The sequence below is a fragment of the Pseudopipra pipra genome, chromosome 28, assembly GCF_036250125.1.
Source record: "Pseudopipra pipra isolate bDixPip1 chromosome 28, bDixPip1.hap1, whole genome shotgun sequence".
Classification (NCBI taxonomy): Eukaryota; Metazoa; Chordata; class Aves; order Passeriformes; family Pipridae; genus Pseudopipra; species Pseudopipra pipra.
In genome coordinates, this window is record NC_087576.1 from 5,181,425 (window position 1) to 5,199,973 (window position 18,549).

The 18,549-nt window shown below is 61.6% G+C and overlaps 1 protein-coding gene across 8 annotated transcripts; it reads right to left on the minus strand.

Annotated features, from left to right (window-relative positions):
- Window positions 1–60: 60 nt before the first annotated feature.
- CAMK2B (calcium/calmodulin dependent protein kinase II beta) lies at window positions 61–18,408 on the minus strand. 8 transcript variants are annotated; one of them, XM_064637762.1, is made up of 20 exons: window positions 18,320–18,408; window positions 15,433–15,492; window positions 15,010–15,064; window positions 14,843–14,908; window positions 12,618–12,690; window positions 11,833–11,935; window positions 11,300–11,383; window positions 10,769–10,863; window positions 10,421–10,543; window positions 10,251–10,334; window positions 9,489–9,531; window positions 8,968–9,042; window positions 7,028–7,068; window positions 6,881–6,952; window positions 5,363–5,407; window positions 5,045–5,093; window positions 2,329–2,404; window positions 2,132–2,226; window positions 1,522–1,756; window positions 61–1,454 (listed from the first exon to the last, which is right to left on the minus strand). In XM_064637762.1, exons 5-19 carry the CDS (start codon window positions 12,642–12,644, stop codon window positions 1,524–1,526), a joined length of 1,245 nt encoding a protein of 414 aa, XP_064493832.1. In that variant the 5' UTR covers window positions 12,645–12,690; window positions 14,843–14,908; window positions 15,010–15,064; window positions 15,433–15,492; window positions 18,320–18,408; the 3' UTR covers window positions 61–1,454; window positions 1,522–1,523. The 8 variants fall into 8 exon arrangements, with proteins under 8 accessions (XP_064493832.1, XP_064493827.1, XP_064493826.1 ...); XM_064637757.1 differs by lacking the exons at window positions 15,010–15,064; window positions 15,433–15,492; window positions 18,320–18,408 and adding an exon at window positions 13,652–13,724 and having other exon boundaries at window positions 7,028–7,065; XM_064637756.1 differs by lacking the exons at window positions 15,010–15,064; window positions 15,433–15,492; window positions 18,320–18,408 and adding an exon at window positions 13,652–13,724 and having other exon boundaries at window positions 61–1,427.
- Window positions 18,409–18,549: the final 141 nt, after the last annotated feature.

Here is an 18,549-nt window from a genome sequence, read left to right on the forward strand (position 1 = left end):
GCACCCCGGCAGGGACAGATGCACTTGGCCTCCTCCCTCCACCTCTTTCTTTAATGATGGTTGGTTTTTCCTCATAATTTATTTGCAGTTTTCCCGAGACAAAAACGAAATCAGAGTCATCTTTTACACTTACAAGGCTCAGAAAGAAAAGACAAAGGGGTTTTTTTAGGGGGTTCGGGTGGATATGCTGGGGAGGGGGGTGGGGGGAGACAGAAAAAGAATGAGAGAAAAGGGGAGGAAAGAGAAAAATTTGGCAACGATCCACCAGCATTCATGGGACAGGAACAGCTCAGCTCAGCTCCTCGACATACAGCGTTAGCGCCCGAGGGTTGCTCCCGCGCAAAGGGCATGCAGAGAAATCATCAGAATAATTAAAAAATAATTAATATCCCCCGCCCCTCCCACCCCCTCTCCCGCCCCAGCCAAAACCAGCCCCCAGCACGGAGGGGACACCCTGGGGGAATCGCGTGGGGATCACCAGGAGCGACGTGATGCATCCCCAGGGATGGGGGTTGGGGTGACAGGGTGCCCCCAGAGTGCTGGCTGGGCGTGTGCTGGGGGGGCCCCGGCGGAGCAGCCTGTGCCCCCTTAAGAGACCCGTTCTCTTAGTCTAAAGTGCTTCCGATGCCGCGTCAGTGCTGGCTGGATCGTCCCGAGCCCCCCGCCCTGAACCCCAACACCCCCTGGCTGCCCCCAGCCCCCTGACATAGCACCCACATCCCCCTGCCAAAACCTGCCAGCACCTGGAGCTGGCACTCGGGATACGGGGTGCTGGGCGAGGGCAACCAGCAGGATGGGGACTGGGGATGGGGGTGTGACCGAGGGACCCTCCCACAGCCACCCATGTGTTCCCTGCACAGCAGTGCCTGGGATCAGCCTCGGGCCCCCAGGGGCAGGGCTGGACTGGGGGGGCAGGGAGAGTCTGTGTGTGTCCCCCTCACCTCACTCACCCCCTGGCAGCCCCCATGGCTGGGGACCCCCCATGGGAATTCAAAAATAAAGAGCTCTCTCTATGTACAGGGGCCGGGGCAGGACAGAGCGAAGCGGAGCCCAAAGAACAACATCCACCACCAGCGACAGCGACACGCCACGAGCACAGCCGGGAGGGGGGCCGGGACCCCCCCTGCCCCCCCAGGAGAGACGGGCAGAGAGGGGGGGCTGAGCCCCCCAGCGCCCCGCCTGTGGCCGAGCGGCTGGGTAGGGTTTGGGGGTGTGGGTGGGGTTGGGATTGGGGTGGGTTTTCCCCCTTTTTTTTTCGTTGTCTTCCTCGTTTTCGGCTTTTTTTTTGTCTTTTTGTTTTCTGCAAACACAGGCACTGGAGGGGGAGGAGCAGGGGCCAGGGCAGGGGGGGACAGGCATGCGGACGCGTGCTTCGGGGGGCCGCAGCTCCGGCTGCTGCCTCGGCTCCCATCGCCGTCTCCATCGGGCTGGAACCAGGACAGCCATGGCGAGCTCTGTGGGGACACCCGGTGAGCCACAACCGGGGCTCCCCACCGCCCCAAACCTTGATCCTGCCCTCACCTTCACTGCAGCGGGGCGACAGGGGCCCCCGAGCCGTGGAAGTGGACATTCTGCCACTTGCCATCGCGGCGGTGCCAGACGCGGGTCTCCTCGGACTGGCTGGTGCGGGGCCGGCCCTGCGCGTCGATGTACTGGGTGAGGCGGATGTAGGCGATGCAGGCCGCGTCCTCCCCGATGACATGCACGTGTGGGTTCAGGATGGTCGTGTGGATCGGCTTGTTGTTCTTGGAGAGCACTGCAGGGGGGCCAAGGTCAGCAGGGCAGGGCACGGGCAGGGGGGTGTGCGCAGATGGGGGCAGCGAACGGGTGAGGAACTGGCGGGGGAATGGGCAGGGATGGTGGCAGTGCAGGCGGATGGATGGCCCAGCAGGGTATGGCTAGGGACAGGCAAGAGAGGTGACCAGGGTGGGCAGGCAGTGGGCAAGAGACAGGAAACAGGCAAGGGCCAGTGAAGTAGACAGGCAGGGACACAGCATGAAAAGGGATGGGCTAGATACGGAGAGGGTGGGCAGGGCCGGCAGGATGGGCAGGGCATGGGCAGGGCACAGGCAGGGCAGGCGGTGCAGGCAGCACAGGCAGGGCAGGTGCCACTGGCGGGTCAACCACTCACAGTTTTCAAAGTAGAAGCGGTGGAAGTCCATCCCTTCCACCAGGTTGCCCAGCGCCTCGGGCTCAAAGGAGGTGAGCCCCGGGTCGCAGATCTTCCTGCAGGGAGCAGATGAGAGCGGCCCAGCACCGCCCCACCAGGCCCCACCCCACCAGGCCCCAGCCCCCCCAGCCCGTCCCCACCAGACCTGCCCCACTCACGCGTAGGCCTCGAAGTCCCCGTTGTTGACGGCCTCGATGAGCTGCTCCGTGATCTTGATGATCTCCTGCTTGCGGGCTGGGGGCACGTCACTGTCACTGCCACTGCCCCCGCCCCGCGGGGACACCGTGGGGGGCGGTGGACGGGATGTTGGGATGGACGTGGGACATAGAGGGGAGGCATGGGGACAGACACAGGGACAGACAGACCTTGGGGGCAGACAAACCTTGGAGACAGACAGACAGACCATGGGGACGGACCATGGGGACAGACACAGGGACCATGAGGACAGACAGACAGCCCTTGGGGACAGAAGGACCTTGGGGACAGACAGGGACCACTGTGCTCCCAAGGCCTCCATAGCTCTGCCACAAGTATCTGCATGATCCTCTCAGCGTGTCTCAGTGCTACACCAGTGCCACCCCAGCATGTCCCAGTACCCTCCCAGCATGCTCAAGCATCCCAGTGCCCACTCAGCACTTTGCAGTAGTTCCTAGTGCACTCCACTGTTATCCCTGCAAGTCCCAATACATCCCAGTGCCATTCTAGCACAACCCAATACAGCCAGTTCCATACCAGCGTCTCCCAGTGCTATCCCACTATCTCAGTGCCATTCCAGTGCATCCCAGCACTATCTCAGTTCCATGCAAGTGCATCCCAACACATCCTAGTCCTATTGCACCCTAATCCTATTGCATCCCAGAGTATGCCAGTGAATCCCAGAGCTACTCCAGTGCCCTCTGATACATCCCAGTGCATCCCAGTGCCATCCTATTGCCTCCCAGTGCCTCCCAATACATCCCAGTTCCATCACGGTGCAATCCTACCGCATTCCAGTGCCATTCCACTACATCTCAGTACTATTCCAGGGCATCCCAATACACCCCACTTTATACCAGTACATCTCAGGGCCATCCCAGCACATTTCAATGCAAACCAGTGCCAACCTACTGTGTCCCAGTGCCCTTCCAGCATATTCCAGTTCAGCCCAGTTCCATCCCAGTGCATCCCAGCATCATGCTGTTGAATTCCAGTGTGTCCCAGTGCAATCCCAGTATGTTCCAGTATCATTCCAGTGTAGCCTGCTCCACTACATCCCAATGCCTCATTTCATCCTGATGCCACCAGTCATCCCAGTTTCATCCTAGTGCATCCCAGTGCCACTCCAGTGCATTCCCACACAGCCCATTTCCATCCCAGTATGTCCCAGTACTACTCCAGAGCATATCAGTACACTCAGTACACTCCAGTTTATCCCAGTGACATCCCACTACATCTGAGTGTCACAGTATGTGTCTAAGTGCTATTCTAGTGCATCCCAATCCATCCCAGTACATCCCAGTTCTATCCAGAGCACCTCTTGGTACCATCCTAGCATGTCCCAGCATCATCCCAGTGCATCCCACTGCCACCTCAGTGCATGTCAGTGCCACACCAGTGTATGCCAATGCACCCCAATGCCACCCCAGTGCATGTCTGTCCATCCCCATGCCTTCTCAATGAATCCCAGTGCCTTTCCAGTACACTCTAGTGCATCCCAATACCACACCAGTCCATCTCAGTGCAACTTAATGCACCTCGGTGCTATCCCAGCCCCATTCCAGAGCATTCCAGTGCTGTCCCAGTCTGGCCCCATGTGCTTGTAGTGCATCCAATCCATCCCAGTGCCATCTCATTGCACCCCAATGCAACCTAGTACCATCCCAGTGCATCCCAGCATGCTCCCAGTGCATCCAAGTGATGTCCCAATGCACCCTGGAGGCATCTCAGGTCCATCCCAGTGCATCCTGGTGCCATCTCAGTGCATCTCAATGCATCCTGGGTGTCATCCCAGCTCCATCCTAGTGCACCCCAAATCCATCCCAGTGCATTCCAACTGTCTCCCAGTGCATCCCAGTGATGTCCCAGTGCAACCCAATGAGTTCTTTTGCCATCCCTGTGCCATTCCAGTGCAACCTAGTGCCATCCCAGTGCCATCCCAATGCATCCTGGTCCCTCCCAGTGCATTCCAGTGTTGCCCCAGTGCATCACAGTGTAACCTCAGTGCACCAACAGCATCTTGGTGCCATGCCAGTTCCATCCCAGTTCATCCCAGTGCAACTTAGTGCCAATCCAGTGCATCCCAGCTCTATTCCAATGCATTCCATCCAGTACACTCCCAGTGCATCCTAGTGCCACCCCAATGCATCCTGGTGCCATCCCGGTGCATTCCAGTGCTATCCCAGTGCATCCAAGCACGGTCGCAGTGTCTCAGCATCATTCCAGTGCACCCCAATGCATCCTTTGCCAACCCAGCTCCATCCCAATGCATCCCAGTGAACCAAATGCACCCTGGTGCTAGCCCAGTTCCATTCCAGTACACCCCAATGCATCCTAGTGCCATCCAAGTGCATCCCAGCTCCATCCCAGTGCATTCCAGCACACTTCCAGTGCACTCCAATGCATCCTAGTGCTAAGCCAGTGCATTCCAGAACTGTTTGAGTGCATCCCAGTGCCATCCCAGGGCATCATTGTGCCATCCCAGTTCATCCCGGTACCATTCCAGTGCACCCCAATGCATACTGGTGCCATCCTATCACCACCCCAGGGCATTCCAAGACACTCCCAGTGCATCCCAGTGCCATTCCAGTGCAACCCAATGCATCCTAGCACCCCAGTGCATCTCGGCTCCCTCCCAATGCGTCCCAGTGCGTCCCCACCGCCCCCAGCGCCCGTCACCTTTGGTGTCCTCATCCTCGATGGTGGTGTTGGTGCTGTCGGATGACTCCTGCCCGCGGGACGGCGGCGGTGGGGGGGAGACACAAACAGGGGGGTCAGACCTGGCCTTGGGGGGACGGGGAGGGGGGACGAGCCCAGCTGGGGCTTGGCAGGACCCCAACGATGCCAGACACCGTGGGGGGACCCCGCTGTCACCGCGCCCTGCGCGCATTCCTCATCCACGTCACCCCCCGCCCCGCGCCATGGCTGATGCTGGGGGGAGGATGGAGGCGGAAAGCGGGGACCCCCAGTCCCGGGGATGGCGGGGGGCAGCAATACCTTGATGCCGTCTGCAGGGTTATGAATTACAGTAGTTTGAGGCTCCTACAGGAGAAGGGGGAGAGACAGAGGCGGGGGGGAAGCGAGAGCCCAGAGGGGGAACAATGAGGGGGGACGACGAAGCGAGCAGCACGTGGACAGGGGCAAGGAGAGACCCAGACCGGATTTGGGAAGGGCAGAAGGGGGAAGAGAAGCAGAGTGTCATTAGTCCAGCAAAGCCAAATGGTTTAATTCACAGATGTGGAGGGGGGAGAAAAGGGGAGAAGGGGGGGCAGAGCAGTGGGGAAAGACGCAGTGAGAGGCTGAGGGGATGGGCTGGGCTGGGGGGCAGCGCCCATGTCCTGCATCCCAGTGCCCAGGGGCTGCACTCACCATGCATCTGAGAACGTCACTGCCCACATCCTGAACACCCTCGTGTCTGCATCCCAACCATCCTCCCTGCATCCATGAGCATCCCTCAGCCTGCATCCAGACCATCCCTGTGCCTGCATCCCAACCATACCACCGCATGCATCCCAAGCATTCCTCAGCTTTCATCCTGACCATCCCGCAGCCAGCATCCCAAACATCCATCATCCCTAGCATCCCCCTGCCTGCAACCCACCTTCACTGTGGGGGGTGCGCATCCCTTTCTCCATATCTCACACTCACTGACCAGCTGGGCATCCCTTCACTGGTGTCCAGCACTCTGTGCCAGCTGGGCATTGCCCTGCATGTATCCTGCCTTCATGGTACCATCCCTCCGCCCTTATGCTGCACCCCCTGTGCCACCCAGGTCATGATGGGTACCCCTGTGCCCACATCCTGCACCCACCTTGCTGTTGGCATCACCAGAGCATGCCTGCATCTTGCACCTGCTGCTCCAGATGTGCCCCCCTTTCCCTCTGTCCTGCACTCCCTGTGAAAGCTGGGCAGCCCTGTGCCCACATCCTGCACTTACCTCACCTGTAGGCTCGTGGTCAGCACCCCCATCCCTGTGCACCCTGCACCCACCTTGCCACCTGCACAGTGGAGCAGCCACGGTCATACCCTTTGCCCACCTTGTCATTGTGTCACTGGGATCCTCGTGCCCACATCCTGCATGGAGTTGTCCCCATTACGGGGCATTCTGTGCCTGTACCCTGCACTCACCTTGTCCCCAGGGTGGAGCATCCACATGCCTGTGCCCTGAACCCACCTTGCTGTCCCCATGGCAGGAGTGTCTCTGCGCCTGTTTCCAGCACCTACCTTGTGCCCGTGGTGGGGCACCCGTGTGACCGTGTCCTGCACCCATGTCACTGTCTGCTGGGGAGGACACGGGGCTGTCCATGTGCCCGTACCCTTCACCCACCTCATCTGTGCAGCAGGGTCACCCCATGCCCATGTCCTGCACACCCCTCTCCATCCTCGGGACACCCCCTCCCCAGCACCCCCGGGAACAGCTGGTCAGGGGGCGCGCATGGCAATGGATGGGATGGGCTGGTGGGATGGATCCAGTGGGATGGGGAGTCTGGGGGGTGCAGGGTGGGGGACACCTACCAAGGCAGCAGGTGGGAGGGTCCCCTTGGGGCTGGTGACACCGGCGCTGCCTTTGGTGCTGTTGGTCTGGGGCTAGAGGGGAGAAATAGGGGGGGCTCAGTGGCATGGGGGGAGCAGCCCACCCTGGCCCCCCTGCTGGCCCCTCACCTTCACGCCATCCGCCTTCTTGTTCAGTAAGCTCTTAGCTGCTGCGGAGGGAGAGAGTGTTAGTACTGCCCCCCTGGGACAAGGGACACTGTATGTCCCCCCAAACCCAGACCCTTTCGGCCATCCAACCTGATCCCACCCTGGGTGCTGGCAGCACTCACCATCCCCATGTTGGGGAGGGGGGACATGCTAGGAGGGGTGTGTCCCTGTCCTGGGGGTGTTCCCATACTGGGGGGAGTCCCCACGCTGGGAGAGGTGACCCCATTAGGGTCCCTCGGACCTGGAGGGGTCCCCAACCTCAGGGAGGTCCCCATCCTGGGTGAAGGGAGTGTCCCCATTCGGAGAGGGGTGTCCCCTACCTTCAGGGGTTTCCCCTATCCTGGTGGGTGTTCCCATCATAAGAGAAGGTTCCCAAACTCGAGGGAGGTCCCCAACTGGGAGGGGTTGTCCCCATCATGGGAGGGGTGTCCTCAACCTCTGGGGATCCCCATCCAGGTGTGATGTCCCCCTTCTGGGGGGGTCCCCAAACTTAGTGGGTCCTTAGACTGGAGGAAGGGGGTGTCCCCAACTTGGGGAGGGTCCCCATCCTGGTGGCCCCCATGTGGGGGGCACAGGACTGGCTTACCTTGGAGAAATGCAGAGAGGAAAGCGAGAGAGAGGAGGGGGAGGGGGGCAAGAGAGAAAGGGGGGAAAAGGAGGAAAAGGGGAAAAACATAAAAAAAGAACATAAAAAAAAGATGAGTTGAGTATGGGGTGCGGGGGGGGGGGACACAGCCACCTGTGCCCCCCCGTGTCTCCCTGGAGGGGGACAAGGATGGGCGCAGGGATGAGCATCTGTCACTGCTATCACAATCTCTGGCCACTGGTCGGGTGGGGGGGCTGGGGACATGGGGGCCAAAAGTGGCTATGAGGGGGTGGGCTGTGTCACCTTAAGCATCCTCGTAGCTCCTCCAAGCTTGGGGAACCCCCCAGTTGTCTCACAGGTTAGAGGGGGCTGTGTGGTAACAAGTCCAGTGACAGCGGGGTGGCACCAATCAGAACCCAAGGGGGGGCATATGAGGGGAGGAGGGGACACCCCACCCCTCCCCCCATGGACCTATGTCCCCCCAGGGGTCCCTGGCAGGGTGTCCCCAAGGGTCCTGGTCCCTCCTCTGAAAGCAGGCGGGCACTGAGAGGTGGGGTTTTAAACCAGAGCCAAACTGGGGGGGGGGGGGGGAGGGGAAACCCCTGGCAGGGGGGCAGTGGTAGCCCTTTAGGGGGGGTGTGGTTTAAGACCCGCCGAGTGTTTCACGGTGTCACAAACACTGGCTGCAGCTCTCGGAAGCTGGGGTGGGGGGTGGCCACATGCAGGGGGAGTCACATGCGGGGGATGTCACGTGTGGGGGGGTTGGCACATGCAAGGGAGGGACATGCAGGGTGGGGACACAGGGGGACACGGGACGTGCAGCCAGTTTGCCCCCCTCCATTCACTGGTGTGCCCCCACTGTGTGCATAGAGGGAGCAGTGCCACGGGGTGGGAGCAATGGGGGAGGGGACACCCTAGAATTATCCCTCTGCCCCCAACTCCCCATTGCTGGCCCAGGTGGGGACCCTGGGGATGCCACCACTGTATGTGCCCCTTCAGGGACCACTGGCCAGGGCACAAGCACCCAGCAGATTCCTCCATGGGATGGGGGGTGGGGCAGAGACCTCCCCAGGGCGTCAGCAGGGGGGACAGTGGCATTTCTCGGTGGAGAGGGGGAGAGGCTGCAGGGTGAGGAGGGGGCAGTGCAGGGCGGCCATGCATGCGCTCCGATTTCCGAGGAGGGCACCCGAAACCTGTTGGGGAGGGGGAAGTGGGGAAGAGGATGGTTGGGAGAAGAGGGGGACGTGGGGATGAAGGATCCGGGGACACACAGAGACCAAGCGGGGCCGGGGGGGCCCTTTGCGGACGCGTCTACCTTGTTCCACCAGCCCCAGGGGGGCCCCGGCGGCGGCCGCCGACATGGTCGGAGGAGCGGTGGTCTGTCTGCCCACTGCGGGCCACGAGAGAGAGAGAGAGGGAGCAGAGCTCCTGTTAGGGGGCTGGTGGGGCTGCAGCTGGGACCCCCAACTTCCACCCCCCCAACGAGAACTCTTAGGGTGCCCATCACCCTGGGCTCAGGCCTGGGGTGGCTGGGGATGCTCCGTCCCCCTCCCCGTGTCGCCCCCCCACCAGCCACCGGAGTGGGGGGGGACACACGGGGACCGGGCACTACCTGCTGCTGTGTGTGTGGGGCAGGGGGGGCCGGGTCCTGCCCCCACCTTGGCTACCACACGCCCCGTCCTCGCCGATGGGGAAAAAATGGGGGGGTTAAGGGGGGGGAGGGGAGAAAGAGAGAAAGACAGCGACAGAGAGAGGGGGGCACCAGCCCAGGGGGGAGCTGTGGGCAGGGGTGCTGTGGCCCCTGGCCCCCCCGGCCAGCAGGCGTCCCCCCCTTACCTGAGAAGTTCCTGGTGGCCAACATAGTGGTGAGGATGGCGCCCTGTGGGGAAGGGCACAGTGAGGGGAGGGGGCATGGGGGTGAAAAAGGACAGGAGGGGTACTGGGAGCAGGGGAGGGGGCATGGGGGTGAAAAAGGACAGGAGGGGTCCTGGGAGCAGGGGATGGGACAGGCGGAGTGGAATGGAGAGGGAAGTGGGGTGATGGGATATGGGGTCCAGGATGAAGGAGGAAGGGATGAGCGGTGCAGGGTGGGGCCCAGGGGACTGAGAAGTGCGAGAGGGGGCTGCAGGATGAGGGGGTAGGATGGAGCCATGGGACTGGGCAGTGGGATGGAGGGTGCAGGATAGGGGGGCAGCACGAGGGGGGGTAGGCTAGAACCATGGCATGGGGACACGTACTGTGCAGGGGCAGGATGGGACCGTGCCACACTGGGTGTCACTGGGATGGGACCGCAGCCCACGGCAGAGCAGTGGGCATGGCCAGGGTGGGAACCACTGGAATGGGACCGTACCTCATGGGAACACACCAGATGGCCCTGGTGTGTGCCAGGATGGAAGCGTGCACTGGGCACGGCCAGGACATAGGGCCAGTCCCACAGCAGGCTGGGGAGGGTCCCACAGCAGGCTGGGGAGGGTCCCACAGCAGACAAGGCAGGGTCCCACAGCAGGCTGGGCAGGGTCCCGCAGGAGAGCCCCATGGAGACACAGGGTGGTGCCAGGGGGACAAGCACCATCTCCAGCCCATGCTTTACCCCCTCACCTTGAGCTTCCTCCGGGCGTTGAACTTTTTCAGGCACTCCACTGTTTCCTGCCTGTGCATCATGGAGGCCACGGTGGAGCGTTGCTATGGGGGACAGCAGAGTCAGCGCCAGGTGCTACTGGCCACTGGGCCAGAGGGACACACACCAGTGGGGGACACGTGACACTTACGCAGACCCACGGGTGCTTGAGGGCCTCGTGAGCTGTGATACGCTTGGCGGGGTTGATGGTCAGCATCTGGTTGATGAGGTTTTTTGCTTCAGGGGTGACCGTGTCCCACTCGGGCGAAGGGAACTGGGGGGAAACAGGGACACAGAAGGCTGACAGCTCTGGAGGGGCAGCCCCATGGCAGCCGTGTCCCTCCGTGTCCACACGTCCCCAACCAGCCACTGAAGGTGTGGCCCAAAGCCATCCCCCCCAGCTTCTGCCCACTGGGATTAGCTGTAGCATCCCTCAGTAGGTTCTGGAGTTAACGGGTTGGCCATCACAGCACGGGAGGTCCTGGTACTGGGAACTTACATCATAGGCCCCGGCCTTGATCTGTTGGTAGAGTTTGTGCTGGTCTTCATCCCAGAACGGCGGGTAGCCCACCAGGAGGATGTACAGGATGACCCCTGGGCCAGGGAGAGCAGGGTCAGGGGGATGCAGGGACCCCCAGCCACCCCCTGGCTCCCTCTGTCCCTGTGGTGTCCCCACGTCACAGCAGTGATCCCAGCGTGGCCTGTCCCCATGCTGCCAGGATGGCACCCGCCAGGAGAGTGCGGCACGGCCGGGGCACATGGCACAGGATGGCCATGGGATGGGGACAGGGATGGGACCAGGATGGGACTGGGACACAGATGAGACAGGAACTGGGATGGGACCAGGGTGAGACTGGGATGGGAATGGGATGAGACTAGGATGGAGCCAGGAAGGGGCCAGAATGGGAGTGGGGCGGAATCACAATGAGATCAGTCAGAGATTAGGCAGGCATGGGGCAGGGATTAGGATGGGATTGGGCAGGCATTGGGCAGGGACTGGGAAGGGATTGGGGCAGGGATGGGCTCTTACCGCATGCCCAGATGTCCACAGGTTTGCCATAGGCCTCTTTGCGCAGGACCTCAGGGGACAGGTAACCGGGCGTGCCCGCGAATCCTGGGATGGGGACAGAGACGAGTGAGCCACGGCAGGCGGGGACAGGGAGGGGGCACAGGGCAGGACACGGGGGCACAGGACTGGGACATGGGCACGGGGCAGGGATGTGCTGGGCATGGGAGGATGTGGTGGGCACAGGGCAGGATGCTGTGGGCACAAGACACGGACATGGCGGGTATGGGACAGGGCTGTGGTGATGTCCTGGTTTCAGCTATGGTAGAGTTAATTTTTTCTCAGTAGCTGTTACAGTGCTGTGTTTTGTGGGCACGAGAGAATGCAGTGGGAACAGGGCAGGGACTCAGTGGATATGGCACAGGGACAGGGCAGGCGTGGGCAGAGACATGGTGGCCACAGAAGGGACACAGCGGGCACAGAGCAGGGACACGGTGAGCAGGACACGTTGGGCATGGGCCAGGGCTGTGGGGGGGACAGGAGGCAGCGGTACTCACCAAACCAGGCCTGCTGATCCCCCTGCACCTCAATGGCAAGGCCAAAGTCCGCCAGCTTCACCGCCGCCCCTTTGCACTTGCTGGCCAGGAGCAGGTTCTCCGGCTGTGTGGGCACCAGGCACAGAGAGCACCAGGCATGGGCAGCACAGGGCACAGGCACGGGGGGCGGGGAGGGAGAGGAGGGATGGGGGAAGCAGAAGGGCTTTGCAGCTGCCATTGAACATGTCCTGCCTGTTGGCCAGCTGTGTGCCATGTGCCTGCAGCCATGGGCACCCTCTACCACCGGCCCAGGGTGCCGGGGAGCACAGCCCCATGGCCAGCTCAGGGTCACCCCATGTCCTACTTGCCTCATCTCATTATCCCCCTGTATCCCACCCACCATCCCCCCATATCCCTCCATCCCCCCATATCCCACCATCCTCTGCTATCCCTCCCCCAGTATCTCACCCACCATTCCACCCACCATCCCGTGTCCTGTCTTGACCTCACCCCCACCCCGAGCCAGCTCACACCCCCCAACAAGGACATAGCAAGCAGGGGGCTCACAGTGAGCCCCCCCAGCAGCACAGGACCGTGCCATGACTGAGGGGGTCACGTGCACCCCCAGAAAAGGAAGATGACAGCTGGGAGTGCTCAGAGCAGAGGGGATCCCCCAACCCCAGCGGGATCTCAGTGACCCCCAGGACCCACTGAGCCAGGGCCCACCCCATGCTGTGGGGACCCTGAGAGCTGGGCTGAGGGAGAGGGGCAGAGGGACAGATGGGGATCTGGGGGGACACACTCACCTTGAGGTCCCTGTGGACCACCCCCATCTGGTGACAGTGCAGGACGGCCTCCAGGATCTGCTGGATGCAGTGGCTGCATGCAAACGGGGGGGGGGGTCAGGAGTATGCTGCTCCCTCATCTCCCACACCCTCTGTCTGGGACCTGCGGCCCCAAACTGGCCCCCTGCTCCACTGCTGGGGCCCCCCTGCACCCCAGGGGGAGCTGACAGAAACAAGTGGTAACCTTAGATTGGGGGGTGCGGAATGCACCCTCTGTACCCCTGCCAGGGGCTCACTCATGGGGGGAGGGCCAGTCCTTGGGGATCACTGCCTGGAGGAGTCACCAGGAGGTTTCACTTCAGGGGGTCATTGAGCAGGGATCACACCTGGGGTGGGTCACTGCTTAGGGGTCATTCCTTGGGGGTCACCCCTGGAGGGGGTTACTGCTTGGGGGGTCACTCCAGAGTTGTCACCCCCCGAAGGATCGCTCCTGGGGGCATCACTGTCTGGGGGGGTCACTGCCTGGGGGTCATCAGTGGCTGGGGGTTCATTCCTGAGGGGAAGTCACTGCCCAGGGGTCACCTCTCAGTGCCCACCAGGTGAGCTCCTGTCTTGGCATGGAGCCACTGGGGATCACCCCAGTGCTGCTTTTGTGTCCCACCCCTGCCCCCCACGGGGGCCTCCCCATCCCTGCTGCCACCCAGACGCCGGGGTCCCCCAGACAGGACTCACGGGGTGGGGGGACAGGGGGTATGGGGCGGGGGGGGCAGATGGAGACGAGACAAGAAAGAAAGAGGGAAGGAGCGGGGAATGAGAGCCTGAAATGGGGGTGAAGGGGAGGGTTCCCACCCAGCTGGGGGAGGAGGGGCATTGGGGGGGGCAATCTCCCTGTAAGGGGGGGGCAAAAAGAGGGTGGTTGGGGAGAAAAAAGAGTGAGGAGAGAGCCCCACAGCTGGGTCCTTGTGAGCGGAGCAGGGGGCTGGGAAGCGGGGGCTGCGGCGGGCAGGGGCAGCGCAGGGGGCACGGCTCCCCCGGCCCCCCCCCCAGATACTGACCTGCGGCTCCCTCTGCTCAGGGGCAAAGTGATGGGTGGGAGGAACGCGGGCAAAGAGCTCATGGACACAGTGACTGCAAAACAGAACGGGGGGCGGGGGCAGGGGCGGGGGGGGGGCAGGATGGAGGGTTAGGGTTGGGAGAGGGGTCAGGATGGGGGTCAGGATGGGCCAAGGGGCGTGGGAGGTGGGCAGGATGGGGCCATGGGGGATCGGGATGGGGTGGCAGGATGGAGAGGCAGAGGGTGGGGAGGACAGGATGGGGGTTGGGATGGGGGGGGCAGGAGGGAGAGGCAGGGGGTGGGAGGCAGGTTGTGGATAAAGGTGTGGAAGAGGGGTGGCAGGATAAGGATAAAGAGAGGGCAGGATGGGGTGAAGGGATTAGGGGGTGCAGGATGGAGGGGTAAGGGTTGGGAGAAGGGGCAATATGGGGGATCAGGATGAGGTAAAGGGGGTGGGAGTCAAGAAGGAAAGTCGGGGTGGGAGCAAGTTGGGGGTAAAAGGGTGGGAGAGGGGGGCAGGAGAGGGGGATGGGAGGAAACAGAGGCAGTTTGGGGGGCAGGGGAGTTGTAGGAGGCAAAACAGAGGGCGAGGGGTGCCGTGGGGGAGCAGTGAGCAGAGGGCAGCGGTGGGAAGGACGAATGGACACACGGATGGACACACGGACGGACACACGGACACGCACAGAGCCCGAGCGACATGTGATGGGAGACAGGAGGGACAGAGGGATGAGGGGATGGATGGAGGAGGTGGGGGTACAAGGTGGGACGGGGGTGGGGGTCGGAGATGGGGGGAACGAGAGAGGGGGAGAAACAATGTTGTGAAAGCCCGGAGACCACGGGGAGAGGCACACGGCGGCACACAGGGCACTGGGGGCTGGGGACGGCACCAGGGGGCCCTGGGGGCCCCCCACCCGCCACCAGCCCCCCCAGCACAGGTCATGACAGTGCCAGGCCTCAGAGGCAGAGGGGAGAGCATGGGGTGGTGAGTGGGACATAGGGGAACCCCACCCAGCAGCAGGACAGAGCTGGTGGAGGGATTACAATAATGGGAAGGTGGGGGGGGCATGCCCCCACCCACTGGGTGCCCCCTGCCTGCCTTGCTGGAGCTGCCCCATCCCTGCAGCCTCCCAGGGTGGGGGGCACTGGAGGGGTGTAGGGGTGTCCGGGGGTTTGGAGGGGCACAGGGGCTCACCTGGCATCGGCCTCGCTGTAGTACTCCCGCGCCACAATGTCCTCAAAGAGCTCACCACCTGTCACCCTGAAACACAGCCAGGCACCGTGTCACCCCAGGACCCCAGGGACCCCCCCAAGACTCCCTGAGCACCCCCCGAACGCCCGGGACCCCCTAGCCACACTCACAGGTCAAAGACGAGGTAATGGAAACCCTCCTCAGAGATACTGTCATGGAGCCGCACTGTGGGGACCAGACAGGGACAGGCTCAGTCTCAGTTCCCAAAGCCCTCCCCAGCCCCCCCCAAACACTACGAGTGGCACACACACGTGTCTGTGTTACACGCAGCCCACACACCCACACCCAGAGTGTTCCAACTGTGGCACTCAGCAGGACCTCAGGGGTGAGACCCCACACATCCCTGGAGGGACAGCCAGCGTGTGTCCCCAGGGTGTCATCCAGGGTGTCCCTGGGTGGCAACCCACAGGACCCCACACGTTCCCAGGGTGGCACAACCCCGTGGTGGCACCCAGCATGTCCCTGGGTGGCCCCCGGCAGGACCCCAGCAGAGAGACCCCCCAGGTGTCCCCAGGTGTCCCCAGGTCACTCACCGATGTTGGAGTGCTTGAGCAGCCGGCAGATGCGCGCCTCGCGCTCCAGCTTCTGGTGGTCTGGGGGGGGCAGGGGTCAGGGGGGCACCTGCCCTGCCCCCAACACGCCCCACCCCAGGCATCTGTCCCCGGCCCAGCCTCAGGGAGAGGAGCCACAGGCGTCCCCGTGGGAGGGCACGTGGCTCTGTGCGCATGTGCAGGTGTGCACAGGGGCCAGGGGTGTGTGTGCACCTGTGGGCGTGTGCATGTGTGTCTGGGTGTGCACATGTGCAAGTATGTGCAGGTTTGCACGTGTGTGCATGTGTATGTGGGCGTGCACACATGTGTGCAGGTGTGCACCAGCATGCACAGGTGTGCACGTGTGTATGTTTATGGAGCTGTTCCCGTCTGTGTGGATGTGTATGTGTGAACGCAGGTACACACCTATGGATGGGAGTGCACACGTGGGCAAGCACCTGTGGCTGTACATGTGTGCGGGTGTGCAGGCGTGTGGTTGTATATGTGTGACAGGTGTGCGGGTGTGTGGGTGTGCATGTGTATGGGGGTGTCTGTGTCCAGGTGGGGGTAGCACCTGCAGTTGTGCACATGTGCGGATGTGCCTGTGTGTGTCTGTACCCGTGTGTGCAGTTGTACAGCTGTGTGGTTGTACCTGCGTGCACAGGTGTACATGTGTGTGTGTGTGGCTGCATCCATGTGCATCTCTGTACCTTGGTCTGTGGGTGTGTACTGGGGTGTGCAGCTGTGGAGGTACCTGTGTGTGCAGCTGTACATCCATGCAGCTGTGCCTCTGTGTGACTGTACCCATGTGTGACTGCACTGCCCACTGTAGGAGCACACACCTGTACCTGTGTGTGCAGCTGCACCCCTGGCTGTGTCTGTACACGAGGGAACAGATATGTGGACAGGTGTGTGCACCTGCTCACATCCCCCCTTGCACATGCATGTGTGTGTGAACATACACAGTTCACACACAGTTCATACACACACATTGTGGGCACCCCCCTGCACTCACTGCTCAGCCTGTGCACGCAGCCATGGCCACAGACACACACAGAGCACACACCCACCCACCCTGTGTCACTGGACGCTGCCTCTCACCCAGGTGCACCCCCTCAAACACCTACACTCCTGCACACTGTCACACATCCCACATCTGCACAACCCCCTGCTGAGCTGTGTGCACACCCCATCACATCCAACAGGCACCTGCCCTCCTCACAGGTGTACAACACACAGCAGTGCCCACCCCTGTGCGTACACACACACACACACACACACACACACACACACTGATGCACACCCTACCTGCTCACACCTGGGTGCACACCAAGGACACACACATCTGCACACACACACACGTAGGCCCCCTGCTCACAGGTGTGCACTCACACGTGTGTACACACACTCCATGAACACACAAATCTGTACATGGACACACGCTGTGAACACAGATCTGTGCACATACACTCAGATACCCTCCACTGCTCACACGTGTGCACAGACCCACCATCACACACACACCTGTGCACACATACATACACATCACACACCTGTGTGCACAGAGCTCAGACCTTAGTGCATAGAGCTCACACCACTGCATGCACACACAGCTCACACCTGTGCACACACACGGATCACAGCTGGGCACACACATACACACACAGAGCTCACACCTGTACACAGAGCTCGCACTTGTGTACACACAGAGCTCACACCTGTGTGCACACACACACACACAGAGCTCACACCTGTGCACACACAGAGCTCACCTGTGCACACACACAGATCACAGCTGGGCATGCACACACACACACAGAGCTCACACCTGTGTGCACACACACACAGCTCACATCTGTGCACACACACACACAGAGCTCACACCTGTACACAGAGCTCACACTTGTGCACATGCACACACACACAGAGCTCACACCTGTACACAAACAGAGCTCATACCTGTGTACACACACAGCTCACATCTGTGCACACACACACACAGAGCTCACACCTGTACACAGAGCTCACACTTGTGCACATGCACACACACACAGAGCTCACACCTGTACACAAACAGAGCTCACACCTGTGTACACACACAGCTCACATCTGTGCACGCACACAGAGCTCACCTGTGTGCACACACAGATCACACCTGGGCATGCACACACACAGAGCTCACACCTGTGCACACAAAAACAGAGTTCACAGCTGTGCACACACAGAGATCACCTCTGCACACACACAGCTCACACCTGTGCACGCACACACACACACAGAGCTCACACCTGTACATAAAGAGCTCGCACCTGTGCACACACAGAGCTCACATCTGTGCACACACAGAGCTCACACCTGTGCACACACACACAGAGTTCACACCTGTGCACATACACACACAGCTCACACCTGTGTACACACAGTGTTCACACCCGTGTGCACACATACACAGAGGTCACCTTTGCACACTCACAGAGTTCACACCTGTGCACACGCACACACAGAGCTCACCTGTGCACATCCCCCCCCGTACACACACACCTGTACACACATACCTGTACACACACACACATGCTGTCTGCTCACATCTGCATACCCCCAGGATACCCCTCAGGGACAGCCCAGGCTCTGAGGGGCCCCAGGGGAGGCATAGGGGGATAATAGGGAAGGACAGGATCAGACCCCACTCCCTGGAGCACCCCCTCCTCACTGGTACCTGGTGCCACCAGCACCACTGGGGTCACGGCTGTCACGGGTGTCATGGGCATCAGGGTACCAGGAGTGTCTCCATAGGTATTGCATGTGGCTGGGCTGGGGTGGCCCCAGGGGTACCCCCAGGTGCTGGGAGGGTCTTGGGTTTCTGGGGGTCTTGGGTTTCTGGGGGACCTACCTCTGGCTGAGAGCTTTTTGGTGTTGATGATCTTGGCGGCGTACTCATGGCCGGTGCAGAGCTTGACGCAGCGCCGGACCACCGAAAAAGCCCCCCTGGGGAGGGACAGGCTCAGTGCCCCCCAAAGCACCGTGGGGGGTGGGCAGGGGTTGGCTCCCACCCGCCCTGCACCCTCAGCACCCCGAGGCCAGGGGCTGCCACCCGACATGACTCAGCACCCCAGGGGGTGA

Coding starts and splice junctions, on each gene's coding strand:
- CAMK2B (XM_064637756.1), bottom strand. Junction 9,532..10,250: donor ACGCCCGGAGGAAGCTCAAG/GTGAGGGGGTAA, acceptor CCTTCCCCACAG/GGCGCCATCCTCACCACTAT. Junction 5,408..6,880: donor CCCTCCCACCTGCTGCCTTG/GTAGGTGTCCCC, acceptor CTTCTCCTGTAG/GAGCCTCAAACTACTGTAAT.